Source organism: Phoxinus phoxinus (assembly GCF_949152265.1).
Source record: "Phoxinus phoxinus genome assembly, chromosome: 24".
NCBI lineage: Eukaryota > Metazoa > Chordata > Actinopteri > Cypriniformes > Leuciscidae > Phoxinus > Phoxinus phoxinus.
Genome location: NC_136899.1, coordinates 22,924,993 through 22,945,533, shown reverse-complemented (window position 1 = coordinate 22,945,533; position 20,541 = coordinate 22,924,993). Strand labels below are relative to the sequence as shown.

At 36.3% G+C, this 20,541-nt stretch overlaps 1 protein-coding gene across 1 annotated transcript in view; it reads left to right on the top strand.

Moving 5' to 3' along the window:
- LOC306993145 (uncharacterized protein) overlaps window positions 1-18,382 on the top strand; it is a 23,022-nt gene extending 4,640 nt beyond the window's left edge. The window contains exons 2-3 of the mRNA XM_079602730.1: window positions 17,920-18,118; window positions 18,207-18,382. Of these exons, the coding sequence (XP_079458856.1) occupies window positions 17,920-18,118; window positions 18,207-18,269 (262 nt within the window). The 3' untranslated portion in view covers window positions 18,270-18,382. The remainder of the gene's footprint in view (window positions 1-17,919; window positions 18,119-18,206) is intronic.
- The last annotated feature ends 2,159 nt before the right edge of the window (window positions 18,383-20,541 follow it).

Below are 20,541 nucleotides of genomic sequence, written 5' to 3'. Positions count from 1 at the left end.
TAGAATTAGTCTGTCCCAAATCATAGTATATTGAAATGAGTATTCCAAAGTTCTACTTTTTCTGGTTAAGTGCAGATCCGCGCACACACTAACAGATAATATTGCCCACAACCCATTGCGTGGTGAATGAGGATTCGATTAGAACTACAAACACAAATAAAAAGTGTTAAAAAACTACAAACATGGCGGATGTGCGAGACCAATGGTTAAGTAGAGAGAGGTTTGACTTGTGATCAGTATCTAACCTGAATAAATAATATTAAATAACAAGATTATATAATATACACATATATATATATATATATATATATATATATATATATATATGCAGATGTACAGATCAAATGTTACATTGTTCTGTACATCAGCATCCGGCGAAATAACATTATAATCTCGTTCACGGTATAGAGAAAGATGCATGTAGGCTACACAGAGACCGTGAAGACACTGAATTAAACATAAAACAGCCCTCATAATAATCACAAATACACTTACATTTCTATAAATCAGTTTTTATGAATGAATGGCTTGCTCTAACTGTTGCTCTGGTCTTCAGGGTCACATGATCCTTCAGAAATCACTCTAATATGCTGATTTTCTGCTCAAGAAACATTACTTACTGTTGAAAACAATTGTGCTGCTTAATATTTGTGTCATGTTTACTGTGATTTTTGATTATATCTCAACAAATGAAAGCTTTTATATTTGAGGTGGATCCTGGGATGCTTTTTAACCCGTATTAAAGGGGTTCTCATGCATGCTGAGCACTTGTTGGCTGTTTCTCCTTCACTATTTGAGCACTCTTTTGGCTCCAAAACTAATTTCAAACAATTAAGCAGAAGCCTTTAAATCAGAACAAGTCTGTGAGTCCACATTTTTTGACTGGTAAATGCATGGTACGGTGTCTCCAAAAAGCCCTTCTAGTATCATGGTGCAGTTTGGCCTAGTTCTCGTTTCCCGTTTCATCATAAATGTAATTTCTTCTTTTCTCTGTTTCTTTTACTATAGAATTCAATCTCTCTCAGTCCATCACTCACTCTAGGGCCTAATTATGAGCTAGCTTGAAATAAATACATGTATTTTACGAAACAACCTCTGTTTTTTTTCTCGTACATCTCTACAGTCTCTACTGCGCTCAGGCTGGGTTGAGGGGGGCTCTTTGGGATTGACTGGCCCGAGATTTGCTGGGTGCAGTAATTGTGTCTCATTAATTCTTACAGTAATGCAGGGGAGCTATACAGGCTATGCAATTAGCAGGCTGAGCCCTGAATAGAGCAGTTAATCAAGGGACAAAGGCAAGAGCTCAGCAGCCATTAGGCACAGAGGATGTCGGCCCATTGTCAGGGACATAAGGAATGCATGCAGACGTGCCTTCATTTAGGACAACTCAGGCAGGGGAGAATCCAAAAACCCTCTCCAGAGCTTTTCAGCTCCCTACTTAAGCAAACTTCCTGCTTTTTCACGCATTTCAGAAATAATGCTTTGACCAAAACAATAGAAACTCTTTCCTAAACTGACATGTCAGGAGAGAAATCAAAAGGGAAAACTTTATTATAATAACAATCGGTGTGCCTCAAATATCCATGTATCTGCAGCTAAACTAAAAAGGATAAAAATAAATACAAGCTTTTATTTTTTATTTGGTTTGGTGATTAGCTTATGATTGTAGTTTTTACATTTAGTTAATATTTATTTCATTGTACTTTTTTGCTTTCTCTCTCTCACACACACACACATGCGTGCACACACAAACAAACACAAACACACACTCACACGCGCGCACACACACACACACACACACACTCTTCTCTTCTTCTTCTTCTTCTTCTCTTCACATTTAATTTATTTTGCTTTGTTTTGTTTAATTTTTAATAATATATATATATATATATATATATATATATATATATATATATATATATATATATATATATATATTCTATCTAGATAGTTTCCATTTCTATAGTTATTTGAAAAGAAAAACATTAAAATATAAATTATTAAAAAATAAAATAACATACAATATATATATATATTTGTTTAATTTGTAATATATATATATATATACACATACATATATGTTATAATAAAAAAATATATATTGTTTCGTAAAATATTATATATATATATATATATATATATTTTTTTTTTATATATATATATATTTTTTTATTAATATAATTTTCTTTTAAAATTGTTTTATTTTTATTTTTAACACTTAATTCATTACTCATCCAATAGCATCAATGCATTATACTGCAGACTATAGGTGTTCCCAACTAAGCAAGTCAGAGGCGACAGTGGCAAGGAACCCAAACTCCATCGGTGACAGAAATTGAGAAAAAAAGCATGGGGGAAACTATAGGCTCATATACAAATTCCTGTTAGCAGTTCCATGGCTATTGCAGTCATATCTGTCGAGTCAGGAGTTTATGAGACCTTTTACCACTTCGGAAGAGCAAAGCGAGGAAGAAGGATGAGAAATCACCAGATTTCCTCATCATCATACTCTACCTTATCTTTTCTTTCCTCTCTCTGCCTGTACTCTATTCCCTTTATCTCCCACCGCAGATAATCACTCACTCGGCAGTCAACGAACCTCTCCCGGCCATTAAGATTAAGCATTGAATTATTGACATGTAATTAGCGTGTCTTTCTTTCCAAGAGCCACTGTAAAGTTTCCTCCTGCAGTTTCAGTGAAAGGACGTGTCTTTCACTCATTGTTGCTCAGATATAATAGTTTAGCTATGTTAAAAGAAAAAGACTCAGACAATTCTATTTATCAAATTATACAGCTGCTAAAACTTTATCAGCATTTATTCTCACAAGTAATGCTGTCTTCCGCTTGTTATCTTTGTCGTTACGGAGGAGACGGCGCAGCGTTCGGATTAGCTTTTGGATTATGCAAACATGTCAAAATATATGTGCGTAATGAGCTGCAAGATTCTCTTTCAAGACAATTATGACTACACGCTCATATTTATTTATTTAACGCCTCATGTTTAAATGATTTGCCCTCGTAATTTTTTTAGCTGGGGAATTTTTCTTTTTTCTTTGTAATCCACAATCAGTCAAAGCGTAGCACAACAATATGCACTTTATTAATAAATACATCTCACACAACACTAAAAAAAGGTTACGCTTCCTTCGGAGTTGTCAGTTCCCCTGACAAATTCCTCTTGAAGCTGAATTCCACTGAATACTAACCCGCGGATTAATTCCTCTCTTACTTATGCAGTTTCTCTTCAGTTTTACAGACCTGTGGTTTGACAACCTGTTTATATTAAGCCTAAGTAAATCAAATTCAGAAGTTGCCTGGTAATCTCATTTTGTTTACAGCAAACTTTAGGAACAGCGGCTTCCCGTCTTCCTGACTTAATTTCGTCTGTTTGCAGACAGGCTTTCAATTTAATGGGGAGTAATAAGAGATAATTTTTAGTAACCTACATTCCGTGTTGGAGGCATCATCCTGTCACAGAAAGTAGGTTGTAGACACTGGGAAGGTATAGTGAAAACTTCCGTCACCCACTTGTGTGTATGAATAGGTAAGAGATGCAGGCGTGAGATACTTTCAAGGAATAGTTCACCCTGACATTACATTTGTGTCATTATTTACTCACCCTCATGTTGTTTTAAACTTGTTTGTAGGTTTGGAGTGGCAAGTCAGTCTAAAAAACACGTTTAAACTATACCTTTAAATGTGCTTGAAGGGGAGGAAAGGTGTCTGACAGATACGCTATTGAAACTAGTCATTGGTTTGAGGGATTAGTTTCAGTAATCTTTAACCTCCCACCTTCAATTCAGAACAACATCTGCCACCATTTTGTTCCCAGACCTGGCAGAAAGAAACACAGGTGAGAGGAGCAGCCAGCGTCCTTTGCATTGTTGGCTGGCCTGTATCAGGATTGAAAGAAAGTGGTATCATGTCTCGTCTCTCTGAAGGATCTCCTGGTGGTCTCCAGTTTCAGAGAGTGACCATGAAGCTGTTTCCCAGCGCCTCTGCTCCATGCCTCATTGAACAGACATATCAGTGCCCTTTTGTGGAGGTCTCACACATCCGGACCCTTTCCGCCACACCCCAGAACAGGCCATACGGTACACTCGTGAGTAAAAAAAACAATGGGACAAGCCCAACATGTCTAAACACTATGGGCCAGTTCACTAACAGCTTGCGTCAGCGCAAACCTTTTTTTGGCGTTAAAAAACAACTGTCAGGATTTACTAAAGACACACAGTGAGAAATTAGCGCTGAAAAGGCGTGAACAGGGTTATTTTTTTGCGGCTGACCTTGCATATGCATTTGAAGGAGTTTCCCTTTCAAACGCAAAATGAGTGGAGAGTTTAAATTAAAGGAGAACTCCGGTCAATTTTAACATTGAGCTAAATTTTTTGTAAATTTGGAGTGCTGTCAATACAGAGAACAACGACAAAAATCGGTGTTGCCTACACCGTGTTATCCTCTTTTTAAAATTTGCACCCTATTGACTTGAATGGGGCAAGTTTTAAACCTGTTTTTATCCACTTAACATCCTTGATGTGTCATTACAAGTGCCCAGACATGTTGAGTGATTCCTTCAGAGTGAACACGGTGAATCTGACTGCATTAGATGTGAAAGATATTAATAAAAATGATGTTAATTCAACAAGCGCACATACCTGTATTTACTTCCTAAGTTCACAGTAGTCGACTGTCGAGTTCATGAGCGTGATCATAGGTAACGAAGATGATTTTTTTTACAAATATCCATCAGATCTGATATTCTCAAAACACCACACAGCACCGTCTTCGGCTGACAGCTGACAGTCTGAGTCTATGATCATCCGTTTTTTAAAAGAGGATAACACGGTGTATTTAATTTACTGGTAATTGCGCCAATGTATACCGCCCAAAAAAACATGTCTTAAACCAGTTTGCGCTGCTATTGGTAGATTGTGTTGGTCATTATGGAAATCATCTGACTGCGTCTGTGTTCCTTCATCTGCACGTCGTCAGTAGATCACGCACAGAACTTTCCACTCCCATTGACGCTTTTTTGCCCTGTTTAGTAAATCTGGCCCTAAGCTCTTAATCGTCCACAAAATTATTGGTCAGGAAATTGGCAAAATTTAAACAAATGCACTGTAAAAAGCCATTGCTGTCTCAGAAAAACATCAAAGATGTGAATGAAGTGTTTGGCAGAATATGGGGAGTTGGATTCAGAGTGGTTCGGCAGAGTTGTGTGTGAAATGATGAATCACAATGAAACATGAGTTGCACGATGATGCTTCAGAGGGGTGTCTTTGGAAATCTGGTGAGAAATAGATTATTAAATACATCTCTACCACAGTGAAGCGTGGAGCCAGAGACTGTGTCGATGTGTGGGGAGCATTTTAGTTGCTGGGCTATTTCACTGTGAAAAGCCATTTAATGCGTTGGAGTACAGGAGAATATTGCAGATTGGTTTGCTTCCCACAAATAAAAAGTTGTTATCTAAGGAGGTGTCGATTTTCAAGAAGACAATGCTCATGCCCAAACTGCAAAGACAACCAAGAAGTGGCTTGAGAACAAGTCTATCAGACTCATGTTTTGGCAGATTTTAACCCTATAGTGAATAGTTGGTCTTACATTTAACTCAAACTAACTGAGAGACATTTTTCAGCCACTCATTATCTCTCTAAAGCCATTCACATTAAGTGGAACAACACTGTTTCTTCTTCTCCTGTAAAAAGCTTAAACATTTAAAGCAAATCTACAGTATTTGAGCAATTCTCGCCAATTCCCTGGCCAGTGATTTTTGAATAAAATGGTTAAGATCATTAAAAGACCACTAAATATTTAGCCATGTTTGGCTTAGCCATTGTTTTTTGCCCAGGAGTGTATAGCACACTACTTGTACATGTGTACATTTCAGACTACTTTCACATTTCATGTTTAAATTTGGCCATGCAAGCACTACTGACAGGTACACTAACAAGTTTATTGATGCCCAATGCTCAATTCAGTTTATAAATGCAAATTCACTCTCTGACAGTAGGTGGCGTTTATGGAAATGCCGAAATAATCCAGCTGCTGTACACAAAGAAGCTTTGCGCAACTATTCATTCATCACATTAAAGGTAGGGTAGGTAGGATTTATATAAAAACTTTTTACCAAATTTGATTAAACTTTCTATATATATCAATGCATAATTAAAATGTAAGTACTCTGATAAAAAGAGTATAAAAATCGAGTGACTCTAGACCGTTTAATCTTCATTAAACACAGCTCATTATTTCCATTCGGGACGAATCACAGGATTGGCTTGCGCGACTGTCACTCGACGTCGCCATGACTACCGCAGTTATTACTGGCTCTGCCCACGTGCGCGCAGTCGCGCACCCGTTTTTAGGTGGGAGTGAATGGAATTAATGAGCTGTGTTTAATGAAGATTAAACGGTCTAGAGTCACTCGATTTTTATACTCTTTTTATCAGAGTACTTACATTTTAATTATGCATTGGTATATAAAGACAGTTTAAACAAATTTGAATAAAAGTTTTTTTTTAGACAATTCTGACCTACCCTACCTTTAATGCCATGTGAATGTTTGTGTTTTCCTGAACAGTCACATAATGTTAGTTCAAATTGGAATGCTTATTGCACCAAATGTCTGCACTGAATATATGGTTTGAACAGGCCGAAAGTATTCAAATTGGTGTATAATTAAAAATGTTTGTGCTATAGAAATTAAATATACCCCAGATAATGAGTCAAAGAGGTGAGCAATACAACATTACTGGAGGAGGGATCTGAGCTATATCTAGGGACCAGATTTTTATAGAGACTTGTGAGTGGGCTCTTTGACATGAACAGGAAAGCAGCCACATAGCAACATGCTAAAAACAGTCAGAACACCTTAGCAACCCCAGAACAATGCCCTAACAACTAGCGGTGCGCAGCGAGGACAATATCTGTACCTGTAACAATCTCAAAACTCTTTGTATCTGTACCTGTAGGACAAATCCGGAATATTATTTATTTACATACCGAGGAACATCGTGTAGAGAGTTATGTCTGGACAGTCATCCACAACCTCAAATAAGAGGACTCTATATATAATAGCTGCAATATGGAAGTTGAAAGAAAATATCTAAAACAATTTTTACTACGCATACAAATTCAAATTTTAACATTTTATAAAAAAAAACATGCTTGCCGTCTCAGGCAGAGAGTAAGACAGACAAACATATCATACACTAATTTAATACATTTAAATAAACACATCAAGTAGCAGAAAATGTGTATGATGTATTATATTAGTTCATATCGCTCTTGTCAAAGCTCTGATTTCTGAGAGATGGCAACACAGTTATTATATTTGTGATTGTGCTCTGCTCGTTTCATTAATAAAGTTTATACTTATCCACTTCACACACTCATTATTGCATAGTGATTTTAGTGGTTTATGTAGACAATAATACATGCTATGCTACAGTATCCCCTTGCTCACCTGTTATCCAGCAAACACAAGGAGTGAATGGGTCTGCCGAATATGTTTTCCTATTATTCTGTAAAAAAATTTATTCCTTTCAAAGCCATTATCCGTGCCTTTCCGAATAAGGTATTCGGCTGACAACCATCCACAACACCCTAGTATTATTTCAGTGTTTTTCGCATGGCCAAGAACAGCTCACGTTTTCTCCAAAACATGTCAAAGTCTAGTATGGAAGGTGGAGCTTTCTTTGTTTGCAACAGTGCCAGACACATTGACAAAGGAAAGGTTTATGGATGTTAAGGGTCATTTAGAACAAAACAGAGAGTATTTAGAGGTACATTTTCCCCAAATACAACTCACAATGCAGTGTGTATTCCAGTAGCTAACAATGCACCTCAAAGATGCAGATGTGTGTTTTGTTTCTGAAAGGAGAGAATTAGGGGATACTGTTCGGCCTCATTATTTTGACCCTCCCTGTAACCTCTTCTATTGTTGTCTGCAGGTGCTAATGATTATGTGGCCCTCTAAGTACACCAGCTCATTTGCTCTAGTGGAAATAAATGACTTCTTTAGAAGCCTTCCCTCTTGTGTCCCTGATATAATTTAGTTTGGGTTGAGGGTCTGACAGTCTGTTAAATCCTTGAAGATTTTAGCCCAGTAAGAAAACAACGTTGGTTTAATTCTTGAGGCTGCCTGGCCACCTGGCTCCACAGAAGGAAAAACTCACAGAGTTCCTTTCATAAAACCAAGGGAAGTGTCTTATATTGCCTTATTGGTGTGGTTCCTGTTCTTTCTGTTTGTGTTGGCTCCTTGAATTCTGTAGGGTGTTTTTTTCTGTATGCGCTGGTATGTAGGCCTATGGCGGAAGTCTCCGATCACATGTTCTCTGGTGATGATGGGATGGACAGCAAGACTTTTCCACTCATGTCCCAGCTTGACTGTCTCTCAGATTGTGTCATGAATGTTCAAACACTATCTAATGATGATAGTAATGTCCACACTTTAATACGTATATGCACACTGTTGTATTGGGTCTTATTTGTGTGTGTCTGCCATTGCAAGGGCTGGAGTATGAACCTGGACAGTGGTGCTAGTGCCCCAGGGTTTTAGATAGCTAGGGGCCTTTAGGCGGTCCGAGAGTGCCAAAGGAAGCTGACCAATGAGGCCTTTGCTGTATCCAAAGCAAGATGACCGCCCAAGGGCAACTTGGTGCATATAGTGTGTCTGAGTACTGGGCCCCTGAGTACATGCAGTGTAAACTAACCACTCGGGCCCATAGGCCCCTTGGCACATACATTGCAAGTTGACTACATGAGTCCACTGGTCTTTCAGCACATATATCTCAAGCTGACTGCTGGGGCCTCTAGGCCCCTTGGTCCATGCAGCTGACAACCAGGGCCCTCAGGCCCTTCAGCGCATATGTCACAAGTTGATCACTAGGGGCCCCAGACCCCATGGTACCCCACATACAGCGCAAGTTGACTACTAAGGCCCCTTTGGCACACACATCACAAGTTGACCACTAGGACCCCTGGAAACATCAGCATATATGGCACAAGATGATAATTAGGGCCCCCAGGCACCTTGGTGCAAAAAGGACAAGCTGACCGCTTGGGGACTGGGTTTCTTGTTGCACACAATGCGAGCTGGCTACTTGGGACCCCTGACAGCTCAAAGTTGAATGTTAGGGCCCCCTGGCCCCTCAACGCATGCACCATGATCAGAACACCTGGGTCTCTAATTGCATACAGTTCAAGCATAAAATAGGGTCCCCTCAGAGAGTGCAGTTTTAACTGAACACCCAAGTCCCTAGGGTCCTCTGCCTCCAACGCAAGTTTAACACCAGGGTCACTGGCCCCCTCAGCACACACAGCTGAGCTCCTAGTTGGCGAGATACAATATGAACACATCATCGCATAATCCCCTTCATTTCAGTATCTACAGTAATCCAAAAACATGAACTCCAGTAGGACCATGATTCAGGACATGGACTGCTTCCCAAACAAGTTATCTGCACTCTCCCCTGAAAATGCTGAGCTCAGCACACCTCATAAATGTTTGCTTACTGTACTCTCACAACTCACAGTTCAGCCTAAAGGGGCGTTGACACATCGCCAAGTCCCTGTAATGTTGTTTGCTAGGTATTCCGACTCGACTGCAATATCCAACTGTATTAGGGGGCGGATCACATGAGCTCCAGTTTTTTCACTTGTTGGTCACCGCATCAGCTCATTTGCAAGTTGAACTCTGCTCAAGTTGGTTGCATCATCAATGTTCGCTGTTGCTCATGGCATTTAAAAACGACACTTCCAGTTGCGTTGCAAATAGCTGTCAGTGTGAACATCCCTTAATCCTGTAATTCAGTTTCAAATTACTATTACAAGGGTGGCGCAGTGTCTCAATGGGTAACACTGTCGTCTCCCAGCAAGAAGGTCCCTGGTTCATGTCCCACCGGATCCAAAGACATGCAGGATAGGTAAATGGGTGGCGGGACACCCCCTGTCCTTCAGATAGACTTCAGCATCCCCAGGACCATTCATAGGACAAGTGGTTTGGAAAATGGATTCATATAACAGTTCTCTCTCTCTGTCTGGTAATAGAGAGAGAGAGAGAGAGAGAGAGAGAGAGAGAGAGAGAGAGAGAGAGAGAGAGAGAGAGAGAGAGAGAGAGAGAGAGAGAGAGAGAGAGAGAGAGAGAGAAACATATCAGTCTTTGTTGATGGGTGATCTTTGTGCCTAGTATTGGCCCAGGAGACATGGACAATGACAAAAGACAACAAGCTAGTACACAGTGTAGTCACAAATGTCATTGTTACCGAAAGTGTGAGATGAAGGGAGAGACGACACCATAAATGAGCAACACGTCCGTTCGGACTTTTGATCAATTTTTAAATTCCCAGCTTTCATGTCATGTTCTAATTCTTTATGCAAAACCAATTTCAGACAACACAGTGGAATCTCAGCGCGACAGGTTAAAAATTAATGAGCCTGTCAATGCGGGAGCATTATGTTACTGTTTAACCGCACACTTTGTTAAATATTCAATCTCAGGAAAGCAAACATTGGATCCCTGAACTTTTAGCTTTACCTCCCCCTGCTGTGTGTTTGTGTGTGTGTGTGTGTGTTTACTCAGATGTTTTGTCTTAATTGGGATTGTTTCCACAGCACTATCAGGCGGTGTGCTACACCGATATAGACTAGCTAATACATTGTTTTCATTATTTTTACAGTTGCCCAGAAAATTGAGTCGTGGTGTCTTATTAAGGAACCTAATTTAGAGGGTGAACACATAACCAATTATAGATAATTGGATGATTATCACACAGTCTTCAAAAGACACCTTTCTGACACTGCGACCTCTGGAGACACATTTATTGGACTGTGAATGGCTGAATGCTTTTGACCCCCAGTTTGCACTCAACAGATCACGATTAACATTGTGTGAACCACAAACAAGCGGTGACATCACTGCGGTGGATTTAGGTTTGTAACAAACACTAAATCGGCACCATTTTGTGGTTTTTGCCTGGAATGTGTATATATCAGTCGCCTCATCGTTGCTCTCTCTCACCACAAGACTGATTCCAGACTAATCCATCATAAGCTTAATACACCTCATAATGCAATTGTACAGTCAAACCAAAATGTATTCAGACACCTTCAACTTTTCTCACAGTTTATTTGCTGTATAGAAAATGGAAATAAAATATGACAAGAACTCAGAGTTATCAAATCAGTTGATATTTTACTTTGTCCATCCTTCAGTTAGACTGTCTCACAAATTAATTTTGAATATCTATTACATTTAAGTACACAATTGACCCTTCGCAGGGAGCTTGATTGACAGGTGATCTGACCAATCATACTTCACCATCCGCCATTTTGTCTAACAAAGCAGTCAGGAGAGTTAGTAGATTAACATGGGAGAATTTGAACTTGAAAAACGGAGTGTATTGACGTCTTTCCGCAGTTAAAACAACATTCCTTCTGATGTTCATTCATGTTTATTTAATGTTATAAATGAACTAGAAGGAACTGATGCTCTACAGCGATCTGGCACGACACATTAAAGAGCCACAAAACGGTATTTATTGTTTAAATTTCTTTACAAATTTGAAAGGTGAGACTTTGTTTGATACGTTTAATATCAAAAGTAACCGAAAAGTAACCTTGTCTGTCAGTGTCCTCTCTGCTCCGCGATGTATTTTTCACTGCGTGAGAACATGTTGTGGCAGGAGAGCGGCGTAGGGCATAGCGACAGTAACTAAGGGGGGCGGGTCTTTGCGAACGGTCAATTAGATAATACGAATTTAGGTCAACAAATGACCAAGCAATGCTTAATTTTGTTAATTCTATGGTGTAAAAATTTCGCATTAGCAATTAAAGAAAACATGTCAAAGTGTTTGAATAATTTTTGGTTGCAAATTTTTTACTTGTAGTCCACTGTATAAAGAATTTTTGGGTATAATATGTCACAATTTACTTTATTTTGCTCTCCTCACTTACATATTATATCACTTACTATAGTGTCCTGCAACCAATAGCAAAAACATATAAAAAATTATTTCTGGTGTCTGAATAATTTTTGGTTCGACTGTATGTTAGCAAGAAGATTCAAAAACTGTGCTAACTGATTATTAGCACTCAGAATGAAAAAGATAATGTTATGATGATTAGTGATGGCAAGAGTGCGCTCCAGTGTATAGATGTATAGACTTCTTAGAAACAGTTAGTTACAATCTGGAACTTTTTCATTCGCCATTGAACAAACATCCGTCCGCTTGGCTACGGAGCGCACCGCCACCCCTGTCAATCTCTGCTGGTCAACAAAAGACTTTAGTAATATCTATTGTCACTTTACAACTGTGTCCTACACGTCGTATGGCCTGGCAGCAGTGACAGATGAGGAGAACATGGAGGGGCTAATTCAGCATGTCCTCTCCCAGCAGGCCTCCTTACACAACGCTAATAGGATGGGACCCATTGTCTGTGGGCCAGGACCACCATGCTCCTCACCATCCACACGAACACAATGACTCTCACTGGGCCTTGTCTCAGCGAGTGAGTCTTTTCAACCCTAGAACAACAGAGACTGATCAGGGCATCCGTGCAATGAAGAATAGCGCTGAGCTACCGTCATATCACATGCAGTGGATAAACATTTTAAAAGCCATGAGAACATCTGCATAGAATATAGACATTTTTATGTTTTTTTCTTGAAATTAATACTTCTCGATCTGCAAAAAAAATGATAGCTAATTAGGCGTAGCTCATTAGCATGTTAATACAGTAGCTATGCAGCTCGCAAAATGCTAATTTCTCAGGCAAAGTTAACTTGTGTAGCAAAGTTAGCTATTCACCAATGACTAGCCAACTAACCTCCACTAAATGCTTGAGTCTTACTCACTTACTCTTATGAGTTTTATAGTTTGTAAGTAAAATTAAGCCAGCGTCTTTATGCCATTACAAACGGGCTTGGGTGTATCAGTCAGGAATGATTTAAAAATATAATAAAATGTATTAATTTATTAATTCATGTATTTGTTTGTTTGTATTTATTATTTTTATTATTTTATTTTCGGGAAGCCCATCCGAAATATGGTTAAGACGTAATCAGAATGTCACATTCTGGTACATAAGTGAAACAAAAAAAAAAAAAAAAAAAAATTGTTGTTGTTGTTATGATCAGTTGAATATAATGGGGGTGGCTAACTTTTATACTTGTAAATTTAGTTTTGGGACAGGTGGTTTTCTCGGTTTAACCATCTATCATTGTCATATTATCATTGCTAAAATAATAACGTCACACAATCTACTGCAAAATGTGTGATTCCTGTAGTTCAGAAAGTAGCAACAGGTTCAGATATTTTTTTTTTTTTTGGTAAGGTTATAGGTTAATGTGATAAACTGTTGGCTATCATTTTACATGTAGATGTAGAGGCAACTATGTGTACTCACAAATGCTCGAGGTTTTAGTTTCCGAATGCGAAAGACGTCTGCGAGGTACACACAGGTGTTTGTTCTTGTGGAGAGAGTCCACTGTTGACCTCTGCACTTTCAGCCAATCACAAGCCCGCAGATCACTCCAGCTCTGCCGCTATAGGGAGACAGAGTGAGCGTGAGAGAGGCATCTGAGCAGAAATCTGAATCCAGGTGGAAGATTAAAGCAGCCTCCTATCTGGCGCCGGTACTCAGAGAAATCCATATCGTTCCTCAGCGCTAATGTTTCCTCCGCAGAATCAAGCAGGGCTCTGCTATCTGATTGGGCGCTCGTTCTGCGATGGAACGGGATGCAAGAGAATGCAGACGAGCCTTTGAAATGGCCTGATGTTCTATTAGCAATTCTAAACAGCTCTCTCTGTCACCGTAACACTTTCCCTACATCAGCTTGTATTTCACATTATGCCACAGAGTGTGTGTATGCGCGGATGCATTCGGGCGTTTTCTGTGCAGTTCGGGTGCGCATGCTTGGGTCCCAGAATTACAAGTAGTTGCATAAGTTTTCACCTTGAAACACAATGGAATTTGTAACTGAGAACTTTAAAATGAGCTCAAATAAAATAATAAAATAAAATACATTGATACTAATTATTTCAAGTTATTTTCGGCAGCTTATTATGTTTTTTTATTGATTTATTTATATTTAATATTTCATTGTTGTATAATTTATTACCAAGTAACTTTATGGGACTTTTTTTCACATTACATATGCATTTTTTTTTACAGATTAAACAATCAGATATTAAATATAATTAACTAATTCATATATATATATTTTTTAAACTAATATCGATATATTTTATTTGGATTTGTCATAGCGTGCCAAATGTAAAAAATATATAATTATTTGAATTCATTAAATATAATATTAATTATTTATTTAAACTAGTATTGAGTTATTTTAGGTGGATTTATCTTTATATAGCATGTCAAATGTAAAATATATATATATTTAAATGAATAATATTTAATATAATACAATTTTGTACATTACGTTTAAAAAAATACAATAATTAAATATATTGTAAAATATAACAAAATGAAATATCAAATTATTATGATATCTAATTAGATATTATATCTAATATGTTATTAATACTTAAACTAATTATTAATTATTAACAGTTATTATTGTCATTATTAATCACGATTGCCAAACTTCATTATTATTTGGCAGCTTTATTGTACTTTATATATTATGTCAAATTTATAACTATAATTACATTAATTATATTAATTAATTTTAAAGTATCTAATTTAGTATCAAGTTACTTTGGGCGACATAGTCTTATTTTATTATATTTAAAAATGTAAAATATTCAATTTAATATTCAATTAATCGTCTCATTTAGTAGGCCTAAAGTAAATGTATGCCACTCAATCATATTTAATATAATCTATTTTCATATTAAATATGATCAATATATTTTTTTTATAAATTTGGTTTAAACAATCTCAGATAAACTAGCTGTTTCCCTTTTCAATGGAAGTCAGCAGGTCTGTGTGTGTGTGTGTGTGTGTGTGTGTGAGAGAGAGAGAGAGAGAGAGAGAGAGAGAGAGAGAGAGAGAGAGAGAGAGAGAGAGAGACCGTAGTAGTGTCCGTGTGAATGTGTGTATGGTTTGTATGGCAGATGGACACTGGCTCGGCCCTTTTGCTCGAGGAAAACTGAAGCCACATCCCCTCTGACCTGATTACCATGGTAACCTTTGACCCAGAGGTCATCCACACACAGAGCCTCATGCATTCATGCAGCCTTTCAGCAGCGAAACAAACTCCTACAAGAAGAACCGACAAGAAAAACATGGTCTCATTTAAAATTCATAGTCTTAGGGCCCACAAAACATACATTTAGCATGCACTATTGTATGGCAATAACCATACGGTCAACAGGCAGCGTTGCAGACGTGCTCCGAGTAAAGATATTGAGAAAATGTCAGTGGAGGCGCCATAATTGTCCTCTGACAGGAGTGTGTGGAAGCGCTCAGTCCCAGGGCGGGTCTCTGACAGTCTAAGTATACACTAAAGCAGGTGTATCTGAGCCATAACACACACACACACACACTCATCCTACTCAAACAACACTGCCACAGGAAAGAGTTCCGCTAGGAAGGGAGGACAGTTTAAGGTAATTGCGGTGTTTCACAGAGCCATCCTTATTTTTTACAGACCTAAAATATAACCACAATTTACATCATCCCAGGAAGAGGCAGTTTGCTCGTGATGATTGGTATTTAATGGTTTATATTTGTTTGTGAAATTAAATAAATACATAAATAATGATAAAGCATTTAAATCTTTTAAGCATTTTAATCTCAATGAATATTAATTTATTGAGCTATAACATGAACTAAATATGAATATGTTTATCGATTAATAACTACTAAAACAAATGTTAGTTAATGTATTACTAATGAGACCTTATTGTAAAGTTTTACCAGAATTAATACATTGTAAAAACTAAATAATTGTGTGCTTAGATATTTCAGAAACTTTGAGCTTTAATGTTAATTAAATGTGGCCATACAAACATAAAAAAAACTGAATTAATTTGAATATTAACAAATATAATATTAATTAGGTCTCAAGGCAAATGATTAATAGAAAATAAAGGGAATACATAATACATTTTAGTGACTAAATGGAGTAGTAAATAATATAATATAATATAATATTATATAATATAATATAATATATGTGACCCTAGATGGGACATAATTTGGAGAATGGATATATAATATAATATAATATAATATAATATAATATAATATAATATAATATAATATAATATAATATAATATATGTGACCCACATGGGACATGTCATTTGGAGAATTGATATATAATATAATATAATATAATATAATATAATATAATATAATATAATATAATATAATATAATATAATATAATATAATATAATATAATATATTATATATGTGACACACATGGGACATGTAATTTGGAGAATGGATATATAATATAATATAATATAATATAATATAATATAATATAATATAATATAATATAATATAATATAATATATTATATTATATAATATATGTGACACACATGGGACATGTCATTTGGAGAATGGATATATAATATAATATAATATAATATAATACAATATATTATATATGTGACACACATGGGACATGTAATATGGAGAATGGATATATAATATAATATAATATAATATAATATAATATAATATAATATAATATAATATAATATAATATAATATATTATATTATATTATATAATATATGTGACACACATGGGACATGTCATTTGGAGAATGGATATATAATATAATATAATATAATATAATATAATATAATATAATATAATATAATATAATATATTATATTATATTATATTATATTATATTATATATCAATTCTCCAAATGACATGTCCCATGTGTGTCACATATATTATATAATATAATATATTATATTATATTATATTATATTATATTATATTATATTATATTATATTATATTATATTATATTATATTATATATCAATTCTCCAAATGACATGTCCCATGTGTGTCACATATATTATATAATATATTATATTATATTATATTATATTATATTATATTATATTATATTATATTATATTATATTATATATCCATTCTCCATATTACATGTCCCATGTGTGTCACATATATTATATAATATAATATATTATATTATATTATATTATATTATATTATATTATATTATATTATATTATATTATATTATATTATATTATATTATATTATATATCCATTCTCCATATTACATGTCCCATGTGTGTCACATATATTATATAATATAATATATTATATTATATTATATTATATTATATTATATTATATTATATTATATTATATTATATTATATTATATTATATATCAATTCTCCAAATGACATGTCCCATGTGGGTCACATATATTATATTATATTATATTATATTATATTATATTATATTATATTATATATAATATAATATAATATAATATAATATAATATAATATAATATAATATAATATAATATAATATAATATAAATTTTGACACTATCGTATGTCTTCAGAAAGCTTAAAATATGATGCAGGAGTTGAAAGGACCTGTTTATTTTTATTTTTGTGTTGTCATTTTTTTTGGAGCAGCATCCGTTGGTATCCTGCACGTTCTGCTAAATATCTTATTTTGTGTTCCATGAAAGAAAGACTCGAGAGAAAATGATGGAATCTTTATATCCCCTGAACAGGCTTGATAATAACTGAATCTACTGTATCACCATTAGGTTATATATAAGTTCGTGAAGTTGCAGCAACACTTCCCTGCTCCTCATGCTTTATCTCCATCTGTTCGTCCACACACTGTCCAGGATGAGCTTGGCATACAGAGCAGCGATCGCTGTCACAGAGGAACAGGGTTTTGTGTTTGTGATGCTCTCGTTAATTCTGCAGATGGACAGGGGTGAGGATTTGCCCCGTGGTAAAGTTCCTGCCGTCAGTCTCAGACGGGCAGACGGCCAGACGAGATGGACAGACAGCCAGACGGGCAGAAGGACAGACGGGCAGAGATATCGCCTGCAGTTATCCAGAACCCTGCAGTCTGGCTGGACTGAATATGACTGGAGGCAAGAGCAAAGTGAGGATTGCTGAGGTAACGGGAACACGCACACATTTCCTAGGCTCCTCTTTCTCTAGCTCACTTTCCGTTCCTCAGTCTTCCCAATATCTCCTCTGATCAGATATGCAGAGCGGTTGCGGTTCCCCCGACAGACTTCAGAGTTTCTCATGTCGGATCACTTTGAGTCGTGGCAGGGTGGAAGCCCCGGTGATCAGACCTCCTCTGACTCGCTGGAATCGTTTGGAATTTAATGATTGCGGTTCTGAATCATTAAAGGAAAATTTCACTCGTATAAGTGAAAATTCTGTCATCATTCACCTTCTTTCCAAAACCCATATGACTTTCGTTCTTCTGTGGAACACAAATGGTGAGATTTTGAAGAATGCGCATGCTGCTGATTGGTTGTTGTGCGTCTTTGGCCACAAGTGGACGACGCTAAATACAGGTGTAAACGGGGTCTAAAACGTGTTGAGCTTGTCCACTTTAAAACACTTCCAGAGGTAGGCTCTTTTTGTTTATCTACCCGAGTCAAACTTCCGTGTAAAAGCAGAATGGAAACGCCACTTTTAAGATTGACCGTAATTTCGTTTACTAAAAAGAAAGGGTTTGTACAACTCACTTTATCAGTTAGTGTTTCCGGTGGCTGGAATTTTGTCAGTCAAAAGTAGTCGATCTCCGCATGCAACGTAACAGGGAGGAGAGTAAAGATGGCTTAGTTCCATATACATTCACGGATGATTTGTTGTTTTGTCGTTAGTGAAAATCAATATTGACCTTGTATTTGAAAAAGGATCCTCATATAATAATGAAAAGATTCAGTGATACAGATCGACTATTATTGACTGACAAACTGCCGGCGGCCGGGAAGAACAACAGCTACAGTGAGTTGATCAAAACCTTTCTTTTTTTAGTATACGTTGTGAAAACTAAAATACGGTCAATCTTAAAAGTGGCGTTCCCATTCGAATTATGCTTTTACATGAAAGTTTAACTCGGGTAGATAAACAAAAAGAGCCTAGATTCAATTTTGGCAACAGTTACCCTTTAAGTACACATACAGTAACACACAGTTCTTGGTATATTTCATGTTTGACATGAACAAGTCTTTTTGACCAATTCATTAGAATGAACTCTTGAAAGTCTTTCAAAAAATTTGACTACACTGTAGCGATCTGTGTTTGTTATTGCATGCAGCCAGTGAGGGCAAAGCAATATACAACATCTACTCCCGGTTTCACAGACCAGGCTAAAGTTAGTCCCAGACTAAAATGCATGTCTGAGCTGTTTTATCTGAAAGTAACTTGCACTGACATATCTTTAAACATGTCACTGCCATTGTTTTGTCTCAAGATGCTCACCAGTTTTTTTCTTTTCTTTAGAAAAGCTACTTAAGTGTCTTAATTGAACTAAGGCCTAATCCTGGCTTAATCTAAACCCTGTCTGTGAAACCAGGCCCTAAAGTGTTGTCGATTTATTATTTTTGTATTTTTTTTGAGGCGCCCAGTCTTTATCTCTCATCAGTTTTTTTGATTTACATGAATAATAACTGCTTCTATATCAGACCCTAATCCCCACACACTAAGTTCCTCACTTTCCTCACAGGAACCGCAGAGATGCTGAATCATGGTAATTGGGGCAGAATGAGAATTAAAGTGTGAGAGGAAATGTTCCTTCCTCCGCCCACAGACACAAAAATTCACACAAAGCTGCATCTCTTGTACTGTAATCTCATCTCCGGATCTGCTGCAAAACAAGATCAACTAAATGAATATCACTATTTTACAGGGCAGTTCCTCCCACTGATTAAAGCCACGGGGAGATGAGATGCTGGAGATCAATGGAAAACCTTTGAATTATGGGATAAAACGGCCACATTCGAGACCAGTGGCTGGTTGCATAACTGCTTAGACTAGTCTTAAAAGTTAGCCATCTAATTTTTTTCTTCAAGACTGGTCCTAACTTTTTTAAGTCGGTTACATAAAAAGGTAGAGCGTTCTAATCTGAATCTGAAAAGTAAGACTGATTACCTCTTATCTAACTGCTAGTTGGCTGAACTCTTAAAGGAACACTCCACCTTTTTTGGGGGAAATAGGCTCATGCGATGTAACTACAGAGGAGTCTTAAAATGTATATAACACGCAATTGCGACTTTAAATCACACAATGACTTTATAACTTGCAATTGCGACTTTATATCACACAATTATGACTTTATAACTTGCAATTGCGACTTTATATCACACAATTATGACTTTATAACTTGCAATAGCGACTTTATATCACACAATTATGACTTTATAACTTGCAATTGCGACTTTATATCACACAATTATGACTTTATAACTTGCAATTGCGACTTTATATCATACAATTCTGAATTTAGAACAAACAATTGCGACTTTAAATCACACAATTTTGACTTTATATCATGCAATTCTAGGATAAAATGTCAGAATT